The sequence below is a fragment of the Herpailurus yagouaroundi genome, unplaced genomic scaffold (assembly GCF_014898765.1).
Source record: "Herpailurus yagouaroundi ecotype Mexico unplaced genomic scaffold, PumYag 197, whole genome shotgun sequence".
Lineage (NCBI taxonomy): Eukaryota > Metazoa > Chordata > Mammalia > Carnivora > Felidae > Herpailurus > Herpailurus yagouaroundi.
This window is the reverse complement of record NW_024412428.1, coordinates 27,239,202-27,251,663: the sequence shown is the minus strand read 5'-3', so window position 1 is coordinate 27,251,663 and position 12,462 is coordinate 27,239,202. Positions and strand designations below refer to the sequence as shown.

General features: G+C 39.1%; 1 protein-coding gene across 3 annotated transcripts in view; it reads right to left on the bottom strand.

Annotated features, from left to right (window-relative positions):
* Positions 1-12,462, bottom strand: part of EPSTI1 (epithelial stromal interaction 1) — a 97,180-nt gene that overhangs the window by 52,045 nt on the left and 32,673 nt on the right. For all 3 annotated transcript variants that reach the window (XM_040448529.1, XM_040448528.1, XM_040448527.1), the window contains exon 6: positions 11,729-11,802. In XM_040448529.1, the coding sequence (XP_040304463.1) occupies positions 11,729-11,802 (74 nt within the window). The remainder of the gene's footprint in view (positions 1-11,728; positions 11,803-12,462) is intronic.

The following is a 12,462-nucleotide window of genomic DNA, read 5'->3' as shown; positions in this document are numbered from 1 at the left end:
TCAGACAATTACTTCTCCCTCCATCACTTGCAAAAAAAAAAAAAAAAAAGTATGTTCCGGTTAGTGCCCTTGACATCAGTATACCCTACGTTCTTCTCCCCTCTTTGCTATTACACACTCCAAACCTTCTGGTCCGAAGCATCTCTCATTCATCACGACCAGGCTTCCTCCCTATCTCAACTACTGTTGAAGACATGGATGTCCCGGATCTCCTCCTTGCCTTCCAGTTCCCAGGCTCCACTTTTTATTTTCTCATCTCCAACACCTCTTCAGTCTGCCTCAGCCACACTCCTAGAGTCCTACCCTAAACTCTACCGTCATGAACAAGTATCCTGCCTCCAACAGAAGAACTGACAAACACCACTCTTGGACAGAACTTTCCATCATTCCGTGTTCTTGGCACAAACATCGTCACTACAACAATTTTCTCCCCGGTTTGGGATTTCCAAGCCATCATTCCTCCCTTTTTCTCACCATCAGTTCCTACCCATCTCTATTTATTGTGCAGCTTAGAGCCCACAGTGCATTTTTACAATCTTTCCTTTACAAATGTCTTTGACTCTCTAAGATAAAGCCGACCATCTGCTTTCTCTGCATGGGCACCAGAGCAAGTGAATCAAACTTGGGGAAAAATAACCTATCAGGTGTTTGGGGATGGTAGACATGGAGGAGAATGGGGGCAGGGGTGTAGACAGGCTTCACATGAAATTCATGAACACGGACATCACTCTGATCAGAGCCAACACCAACTCCTGCCTGGACTACCGCCGTAACGTTGTCTCTAGCTTCTTCATTTCCATTCTTGCCTCCTCAAATCTATTCTTGACACAGCAAGCAGTAACCACTTCTTTAAAAACAATAAAACAGCTTCTGAAGGTTTGCTCCTGTAGCTTAAATAAAACCCAAACTATGTGCCATGGCTTGCATGATCTCTCTGGCTCCTATCAATCTTGTCAACTTCATGATCTCTCTTCCCCCACTTCAACCCAAATATATCAGCTTCCTTTCCGAATATACTGGGTGCTGCTCCCGCAGCCTAGGACCCACTTCCCTGGTTCTCAGCAGGACTCGTTCCTTTCTCATCCCTCCACTCAACTGTCATTTTCTCAGAGATGCAGGTCTTCCCTACATTCTCCCCTCCCAGTTTCAGTATTCTTGATCACTGGTAGAGATCATTATCTTCCCCTATGTTCTCCCATAGGAATTATAGTCTATTATCCTGTATACTCCTTGGTCATCTGGTTTATTATCTGAATTTCCACACTTGGTCATGGGGCTAGATTTGCTTTATTCATCATATGTGTCTAGAACCTAGTAACCTAGTATAGTGCTTGATCTATACCAGGTGCTCACAGTTGAATACATGAAAGCCCATTGCCTAATGCTAGATACTATCAATACATTTACATTTTGGCCAGTGTCAAAATAAAATTTTTTATGTTTCTCTGATCATCAGTGAGGCCAAATATTTTTATCGATTTTATATCTCTTGTCTTTGAGCTGCTAGCTCAAGCCATTTGTCAATTTTTCTAGAGTTGTCTTTTTCTTACTAATTTATAAGAGTTCTTTGTGAAATTAAGCCTTTGTCCATTACTCTTGAGGCAAATATTTTCTCCTAGACTCACTTGTAATACTGTTGACTGTTGTCACCTACCACAATTTTTTCCTGCAGTCAAATCTGTATTTTTCCTTATGGCTTCTGAGTTATGTGTGTGGCTTATGATTTAGGGGGTAGAATCTCCTTTCCAAAAACATTCTTCATCATATTCTAATTGTGTTGGCTCAATACAATTTGTCAAATTGTCTTTTTGACACTGATTTGAAAGGATACTTTTATCAATAGCTGAAGTCCTAAATACCAAATGCCCTTCTATTCATGGGCCTGCTTCTAGATTCTTTCACTGAATAGATTTATTATAATGCCAATAACACTTTATTACTACCATACTTTTATATTAATACACGTGATACATGGTACAACAAGCCTCTCCCAACTCCATTCAATTTCTCTCTTTCAAGTGTATCGTTTTTTTTTAGTATTTTCTCTTTAAACTTGATTTATCAAATTCCACAAAAGGTCCTGTTCAGGAGAACTATCTTTATAATACTGACTTTTTTTTTTTCCTTCTAGAGTTAATGGTCTACATTTATTTTCATCTTCTTTTAGGTATCTTATGTAGGATCTATCTATTCGACTCACCTGTTTTACAGTGGATGATTATTTTAAGTGGGCTTTTTCTTTAATTATATTTTTTAATGAGCTTTTGATGGTATAGAAGATAGACAAATATTTGCATATTAGCTTTAGATTCATTCATGTTAGTTGAACTGTTAGTATTAGGTCCAGTAATTTTTTGGTTGATCCCTTCGGGATGGTTTAGACGGATAATCAGAGACACTGATCTCTTTCTTTGCAATATTTAGATTATTTCTTTGTTAAAAATAGAAACAGTCTCTAGTTACAGGGCAGTAATAACAAGCATTCTCATCACCCTGTTCCAGACTTCACTGGAAAAGCTGGCTTCTTTCTTAGGATTTCAAATGAAATCTAACACCTTCCTTGAAGGTTTAGTAGAACTCACTGAAAAAACAAAAACAGAACAAAACCAAAACCCAATTGGGCTTTTTTTTTAGGTAAAAGCCAAACTGTATTTTCTCTTCCACTTCTAGTTATTACTCTATTCAGGCTTCAAGTCTAGTCATGTATATTTTCCCCAGGAAATAAATGAGGAAATCTGGGTGACAAAAAATTAACAATTAGAAGTAGGATAATTAGGAGTATTTTGCTCTTCCAGAATTCTGGTTGTACTTCCTTTCTTATCCTTGGGGCTCTTCTTCTTTTATTTTTAAGTCAGACAAGTTCAAAATCGGCCTGAAATTTTATAAGAATTTTTTTAAAAAAGCAAAAAACTAGTTTTGGGGTTAATTTACAGATGATAAATTCGTTTTCTACATCATTAAAACAAATATGGGGGGTGGGGATGCCTCGGTGGCTCAGTCAGTTAAGCATCTGACTCTTGATTTCAGCTCGGGTCATGATCTCATGGTTCCTGAGACTGAGCCCCGCGTAGGGTTCTGTGCTGACAGCACAGAACCTGCTTGGGATTCCCTTTCCCTCTCTTTCTGCCCCTTCCCTACTTGCACATGTGCTTTCTCTCAAAATAAATAAACATTTTAAAACTTTTTTTCCTGTATTATCCTTCCTTCTACCTATTTGTACTTATTTTATTGTTCTATTACTATGTTAATACGATGTTTAGTTTGTTTCTGTTTTTACTAAATGCTTTTAAAACTATTTTCTAAATAATTTTATAGCCACATTCTATAGATTTATATAATACAGGATACTTTAAAACTTGTATTCTTTTATCCCCAAGTAATTTGTAATTTCAGTTTTGGTTTCAATTTGTACCCTAACAGTCATTCAGAAAAGTGATTAGAAAAACATTTATGTGAATAGACATGAAATTTCTTTTTTTTGCTTATTTGAGTAATCCCTATACCCAATATGGGTCTCAAACTCCTGACCCCGAGATCAAGAGTCACATGTTCCTCCAGCTGAGCCAGCCAGACGCCCCTGACATTAACATTTCTTATTGCTTAATTTATGATTTTATTACATTTTCCTTAGGAATGGTGGTTCTCTAGGATTTGGGAGTACTGGGGGGATATTCTGAGAAACTTTGAAACCTTAGTGAAGGCCAATTATAGTTACGTCAATATTTGTAAAGATTTTGTATTTTCATAAACTAGGTACAACACTTTATAACTGTCTATATAATCATACTGATTATTATTCAAATCTTCTATTCCTTATATCATTTTTTGGTTCACATGATCTGCTAATTTCAATGGAGAATTAGTTAAAAAGGAAAATTTGAGGCCCTTCGGTGGCTCAGTCAGTTAAGTGCCCAACTCTTGATTTCGGCTCAGGTCATGATTTTGCGGTTCATGAGTTCAGGCCCTGCATCGGGCTCTGTGGGCTCAGCACAGAGCCTGCTTGGGATTCTCTGTCTCCTCTCTTTCTGCCCCTCCCCCGCTTATGTTTGCTCACTCTCAAAAATAAACTTAAAAAAAAAAGAGGAGAAGGTGACAAATCCATTATCTATATTACAGACTTTAGCAGTTTGTTTTATAGGTTTCAAATTGATAAAGACCTATTATTCACATTATCTTTTGGCTGACATATTTTATCTCTATAAAATACTCTTCATCCTGTTGAATGCTTTTCACCTTGAATTTAATTTTGTCTCCTATTAACAGTGATATTAATTAATCTGCCTTCTATTGTTAGCATTTATGGTTATACTTTCCATTCCTTTATTTTCATCTCTTTTGTTTTATGGCATCTCTTAGAGTAGCAGATAGCTAGAATTTCATCTTTTTATGCCACCCGAGAGTATTTCTTTTAATAAGGAGATTTGGCGTGTATACCTTTTCTGTGATTGCTGACTTGTTCATAGTTCTTCCTCTTTTCTGCCTTATGTTACAATGATCAAACTTTCGTTGTATTCATTGTATTTCACTGTATTTTTTCACCTGTTTTTATGTTATATTTCCTATATCCCATATAATGAAACACATAAAACACAAATTAGTCTTCTATCAATATGCGGAATTCACGAGCCTTCACTCGTACAAAGAAAAAAACACTCAACGTTACTTCCTATCTCCTCTTCCTTGTACCTCTTCTAGCACTAAAATCCTCTATATTAATTTGATCATGCTTATTCTTAATTTTTAGAAAAGAGAAAAGTCTATCACATACCTGACTACACATGTCACAATGTTCTTTGTTCACAACTGTTCTAATACCTACTCCCTTTTTCTTGGATTCATTCTTTGGTTGGAGTTCATTTGGTGTTAATTTTTTTTTCCAGTAAGGATCTTAGAACTCACACAGAAGTAATAAAGTTGTCTCTGCAGCCAGCTTTTCTGAAGGGTGGAGGGGAGGTGCACACATATTCCCCCAGGTATACCAGGTCACAGTGATGAGATAACTAAGGGAAACTAGTTTATAAAAAAGACATTAGTCAACTCTCACCTTTTACTAATTATTAATTACATATTGCGAAAGCTAGAAGCTGTCCCTGACATCCAGGAGCTAGTCTAGCACTCAGAGCTAGGCCTTGGTGTTCTCCTGGTGAAAGCAATTCACACAGTATCAACATCAAAAGAGTCACCCTGGGGCTGTGATGGATATTGACAAAAATAAGACCCCCTCATTAACATGTCTGAGCAAAAAAAGATACGTGCACCTGTCTAAACCACCAAAGTGACCAGACACCCCCAAATTCCTACCTGATTTGTGTGACAGTGCTTCTTTATCAATTACATTACAATTGCAATTAACCACTCAGGTCTTCCCTCCTTTTAAATAAAATAAAGATACCTAATCACAATCACCCCTGCCTCCCGATAACGTTCAACCCAGAATGAAGCCCCGTTTCCGCAAAGTCTCCTGCAGTCACCTGACACAGGCCCAAATCTTAGCATGTTCTGACATCTTCTTACCAAGGTGGCCCACAGTTCCCCCAAGATGCAGCTAAGAAGTTTAGAATTCATTTTATAAGCAATGGGAAATAATACCCTTTTAGAATAGGGTAGTGACATGATGAAAGCCGTGCTTCAGCAAATGAAATCCAACAAAACATGTAAGATAACTGAAAGAAAAAGACAGTTGGTGAAGACAGCAATGAAGCCATTCGAGTATGCCAGGGGATGACAAGGAGACAGAAGCCATAAGGCAAGTGGAATGTGAGGAATACCTGTCGGAAGGTGGTGGCAGTGGGAATGAAAAAGTTAATGTGTGCTGGGACATCCACAGGAAGAACGGATAGTGATAGAAATATTGATACGGTCTTAACCATCAGCATGATTTAACATTCAGTAGGCAAGGATTCTCTCAGATCAGATTTCCCATAAAATATTCAGTCTTATTCTGAACAAAATAGATAGGGAATTTTTGTATCTATAAGTTCACTTCATTAGCATAAGATAGAAAGTTATGAATAGGATGACTTTCAATTCACCTTACTTGGATTATAAAATGTGAAGTTGGATTTAAGCCTACCATATGGATAAGGGATCGATTTAGCCCTTAAGTGTCTTTTGCAAGCTCCCATGAAGGGCATTAGAAGTTTTGTGAGCACATTAGAAGGCAAACTTGGGGCCTAAGTGTGCATATTCAGCAGACCTGCCTAGATCCTCCATTCTTAGAAAACTAAAATAGATGAAGATGTGCCTCTTAGGACCTAATCACACTATTATTCAAATGGAAATAAAAGAGATGCACGGTTCCGATGGTAGAAATGAAGTAAACTTCCCAACATTTCAATCGACAGGCTGAGCTCAAGGTAGTGCTTGGCAGTTGAGGAATAGGAAGGTCCTGTTTTGGAATGAGCTTGGTTCCAAGAGCTTTTTCAACTAGTTTTTTAAAGAACTAAGCATCCCCCCCCACCGCCCCATCCGCTAGAAATATTGGAAACAGTACGTAGGAGCAGAGCACTGCCTGGAAAGATCACAAAAACCCACATACCCGACAGTAAGTTTAAGTGTGGTACTAACCCAGTGTTGGGACTGGAAAAGGATAGCATTCATCTACGATGAAAATCAGAGAAAGTCAACTTATTTCCTCAGTTTTTCTTTCACCTACCCTAGGCAAAATGTACATCTTGGTAGAAGGAAACAGAAGTCAACACTGGCCAAATCTTGCTCTCTGAACTGAACTTTACCCCCACCCCTTAACTCCAGAGCTTATCACCCCCCACCCTAGCCAGATATTCCTGACCTTCCAACTATATCATGCCTCTCAATGACCTATTTTCCCCAGCCCCCCTGGACCCCCAAATCTCAAGACCAAGATTTGGCTGCATCACTTATGGTCTTAGGGACTTGAGGTAATTTACTCAACCCTCCATCTGTAAAATGAGGAGGATATACCCCTCATAGGGCTGATCTGAAAGTTAGATTAAAAAATGCATATAATAGGGGCGCCTGGGTGGCTCAGTCGGTTAAGCGTCTGACTTCGGCTCAGGTCACGATCTCACGGTCCGTGAGTTCGAGCCCCGCGTCGGGCTCTGTGCTGACTGCTCAGAGCCTGGAGCCTGTTTCAGATTCTGTGTCTCCCTCTCTCTCTGACCCTCCCCCATTCATGCTCTGTCTCTCTCTGTCTCAAAAATAAATAAACGTTAAAAAAATTAAAAAATAAATAAAAAATTAAAAATGCATATAATATACCTAATACTCCTGATACTCTAGAGGCTCTCAGCAATACAGCAGCTTTTATTATTATTTTGCTTATTTCAAAGAGCCAAGCATTTTGTATTTAAAAAAAAAACTGCAAATGTATAATCTATTACATTAAATGGTTATTAGATATGAATTAACATTTCAAATGTTTGGAAGATACCCAATTGTTAGCTCTCCAGCATATCCTTAAAAGAACCTTGTTTTTTCCTAAGACCCACACACAAAATGTATCCCATTGCTCCCACCCTATGTGAGCCCCCGCCACTGGTTAAATGGGCTCAAAATTCAAACTTGTCTCTATATCTATGTAAAAAACATAATTAGAAAAACGACTAGAACCCCCCAAATCAGCTACCATTCAAATTTTTAAATGTGGAGATGTATTTACTCTGTGTTTTTAAATCACCTATATCCCAATGTCCTCCCTTTGATATTTTTTAAAAAGCACAATCAAAAGTTTATTAACTATCACCTCAAACCCTCAAATCCACCAGTAATAATGATTAATAGAAAAGGCCTTCCTGAAAAGTGCCACATTTGACTTTTTATAGATAGTTACAGAGAGTAAAAATAATGGGGGAAACTACACCAAGGTTAGAGGCCTATTTTTGCCCTTTGCTTTTCATGCTCAAGAATCCTAGAACTAATTCTAAATTGTGAAATGAATCTGTCCCCAGCCAGAGTAGCAGACTTAATGCACCATTAATCTGGTCTGCTCTCAGCTGCCAATTGAAATAGTCACAGTCCTTCGATTTTTAAGGAAAAGACAGTACTGCAGAAGTACATTCCAGAGGTCTTTTCACAAAAGCCATCCTGTGTGCTCCATCTGCACACGCAATCTGCTTGTGTATTTCCAGCCAGCTTGCATGGGCAGATTAATGCGTACAATTAGAAAGCAACCTCACAGGCATTCAATAAACTGCCTTCATTATTACACTCAGGAGAGTCCCTTTGGATGTCAATAAAAGCCTAGTTTTCTGCCTGTTAGCTAAATAATTGACAACACTAAAAATGATCAGAAGCAAATGAACGAAGTCAGGAATAAGGTGTTAAGAAAGAGCACATTAAGATTCTCATGGTGGTGCCCCAGGATACTATCGTGAGCTTTTTCTCCAGCAGCTTAGATTTATAGTCTGCTCAAGTCCATGGATGCACTCCTCTACAACACACACACACACACATACACACACACATACCACCATTCCTGGTCTGCTATTTGAACCACATATCACAGCATGCTGAAACTAGCAAGGACATGAGGTATTGACGGGTTTCAAAGAATTTTAGCTGTGTTCTATTTTGTGTTCCCTGGTTTGACAGCTTCAGGATAATGTAAATTTTTTGGTGGGGGAAGGGCGCATTGGGGAACGGAGAGTAGCCTGGTTGGTCTGGTGAAATCTTTGTGCTATTAAAATTCTAACAGTTTGGGGCGCCTGGGTGGCTCAGACAGCTGAGCGTTCAACTTCAGCTCAAGTCATGATCTCACAGTTCATGGGTTTGAGCCCCACCTCAGGCTCTGTGCTGACAGCTCAGAGCCTGGAGCCTGCTTCACATTCTGTGTCTCCCTCTCTCTCTGCCCCTCCCCCACTCACGCTCTGTCTCACTCTGTTTCTCAAAAATAAATAATAAATGTAAAAAAATTTTAAAAAACAATCCTAACAGTTCTTCTAGGCAATTTTTGTACCATAAAAAATCGATTATAAGAAGGTATGATAAAGGCTTGTTATACAGAGGGTCCATGTTTTCCAAGGAGTCCCTTTCATATTTCTAGCTATATAATGATCATTCATTTCATGAGCTATTAGTCTTTTAATTTCAAAAGTAGTTCAAAACAAAATACTCTTCAAAAAAAAAAAAAACCCCTCACATATATTTTTTATGTTTCTCAATACGCTTTAAAAATCAATTTGAGATACTTCTCATTTTTACTCAATTCCTTTTTCCTGGTTAACTGGGACTTTCATGATAAGCAGAAGAAAGAGCAAGAGTGAAATGTGCGTGTAATTGAATTCAGCTCCACTGATGGTATAGGAGGCGGCTAAGGGTAAAACTTTTTCTTCAGAGAAAAAGGGTGATTGATCTCCAGTGTTTAGTAAAACACACCTCAAGAAGCTGGAAGACAGGGCGTCTGGGTGGCTCAATAAGTTAAGCGTCCGACTTCAGCTCGGGTCATGATCTCACAGTTCGTGAGTTTGAGCCCCGCACGGGTATCTCTGCTGCCAGAGCAGAACCTGCTTTGGATCCTTTGTCTCCCTCTCTCTGCCCCTCCCCTGTGCACACATGAGGTAGGGGGAAGGGGGGGTTCTCTCTCTCTCTCCCCCTTCCCCTCTCCCTCTTTCCACCTCTCTGTCTCTCAAAAATAAAAAATAAAACAAGCTGGACTATAAAAGAAAGGTGACTGAGTATCACAACCTCCCATGTCCTTTCAGACTCTGAGAACCTCTTATTCTCCACTTTACCATGTTTAAAACTCTCCAGAGGGGCGCCTGGGTGGCGCAGTCGGTTAAGCGTCCGACTTCAGCCAGGTCACGATCTCGCGGTCCGTGAGTTCGAGCCCCGCGTCGGGCTCTGGGCTGATGGCTCGGAGCCTGGAGCCTGTTTCCGATTCTGTGTCTCCCTCTCTCTCTGCCCCTCGCCCGTTCATGCTCTGTCTCTCTCTGTCCCAAAAATAAATAAACGTTGAAAAAAATATATATATATATATAAAAAAAAACCTCTCCAGAGAATGGGTTTGTTCAACTTCCTTGTCCTGTACTTAAGACCCCTCGTTGGCAAGCAGGCCTTCCCTTCTCCAACCTAAAACTAGAATGACACAGGGATAAATACATTTGTTCTTATTGTGTCTCTAGGCTACAACTGTACCCTTATTTCCTTCAACTCCTCTGGTTGGCCTAGAAATACACTCATCCATCCTCTAAGCAATGAAGGGAAAGGCAATAATATACCCTTAATCTATTGCCTCCCTCCTGCCAGCTCTAAGACAGTTCATCTTTCCTGGTATTTAGCTTCCCACCAGCTCCCTCACTTCCATGCCTATCTTAGAAGAACAGCGGGGAAAGACACGCTATGGAATCAATGACTCAGATGAGGGCAATGCCTATATTAACTTTAAAAAGATGACGTTACTCATTGGCACTTGTACCCAACCCACCCCATCTCCCATTTTGTGGCCTGGGTAGCAGAGGCCAAGTAACCTAATTTGCCAAGAAGCAAAGTAAAGCACTGAGAAACTTCTTCCCACTCCTCTCTCTGAGACTCAAAGCAAGGACGAGCTGCTTAGGATAGAGGCAGGATAATTGTGGCGGAAGGAGAAAAACAGAGGACCCTGTACTTAGAAGAGCAACACGCATTAGGGCATCGCATATGCTCACCTCCACATTAGAATGATCTGAAATTCTGAAAATGAGGTACAATAACAGAAAGAGAGAACAGGAGGAAGTCAGATGATAATCCATCTGAAAGTGGAAGCCAGTTGCTAATTCTGGGTGGGACCAGAATCACTATCCAGTCTCTACAAAATATAAGTTGGCTGATCCATTCAACAAGGACTCCTGTAAGTTTCATTTCTGTCTCCATAGAATTCAGGCACTTTTAAGCCATTTATGTAAACTATTTTATTTCATCCTTACAAATGGCTTATGGGAGAGATACTGGCATCCCTATGTTTTTATTTTTTATTTTATTTTTTATTTATTTATTTTTAATATATGAAATTTATTGTCAAATTGGTTTCCATACAACACCCAGTGCTCATCCCAAAAGATGCCCTCTTCAATGCCCATCACCTACCCTCCCCTCCTTCATACCCCCCATCAACCCTCAGTTTGTTCTCAGTTTTTAAGAGTCTCTTATGCTTTGGCTCTCTCCCACTCTAACCTCTTTTTTTTTTCCTTCCCCTCCCCCATGGGTTTCTGTTAAGTTTCTCAGGATCCACATAAGAGTGAAAACATATGGTATTTGTCTTTCTCTGTATGGCTTATTTCACTTAGCAACACACTCTCCAGTTCCATCCACATTGCTACAAAGGGCCATATTTCATTCTTTCTCATTGCCACGTAGTACTCCATTGTGTATATAAATCACAATTTCTTTATCCATTCATCAGTTGATGGACATTTAGGCTTTTCCCACAATTTGGCTATTGTTGAGAGTGCTTCTTTTCAAATATTATCTTCCTTATATCAGTGTTTTGAAAGTCAACATAATCAGAAGTACCTTGGATTGCCAAAGAATCAGCCCTCTGAGTTATTTAGAATCAAGGATTTCTCAAATTTAGCAGTATTATTTCAAATCGATGAAGAATACTCTGGTGAGTACAGAGGTATCCAACCTCAAACCTTACATAATGACAGAGTTCAATGACATAATTAATATAACAGCCCATAATCCAAAGCAGAGGTCTTGGAAAGTTACCTAGAATTCAAAAGCAGAGTAAACAATGTCTTAAAGGTACAAAGTTCTGAAGATACAAACTTACTACTGCTGGTGCTCTCTAAATGCTTCTCTTCTGAGGTTTTCTTGAAGTCTTTTTTTCTCCTCTAGTTTATTGCTCTGAAATTGCAAGTATCAAAATGCAATCTATTAGGGAAACTTGAGGCAGAATCGTGGTATTAAAGTTATCCAAGGTCCCAAATCCTTAGGTTCAAGTGGCCTCAGTTATTCAATTTGGTACCTACCAGGGCTTCCAAGATGTGCCCTTTTTTCTTTTTCTTTTTCTTTTTTTTTAATATGAAATTTATTGTCAAATTGGTTTCCATACAGCACCCAGTGCTCATCCCCACAGATGCCCTCCTCCACACCTATCACCCACTTTCCCCTCCCTCCCACTCCTCTTGCCCCATCAACCCTCAGTTTATTCTCAGTTTTTAAGAGTCTCTTACAGTTTGCTCCCAGATGTGCTCTTTCAACCCATGGTCACTATTTACTGAAAGTGAGGAGTCCCAAGTTCCTTCCATGGTTCCCCTCTCCCAACTTGATTGTTATAATCGCAGAATCAGTATTCACATTTTTATTCTTTACTTCAAATGATAGCAACATTTATATTTTAAGAAGTGTTTTCAAGATGTTTTAAGGGAAACATGAAATTTCCACACCAAGTATGTTAAATGAAAATTATAAGCAATGGTTAAGTAGTTCATAAAAAATTTATACATATAAACCCACATCCCACTAAAGCATTCGGAAAAAGATTTTCAGTAAGCCAACTCAAGT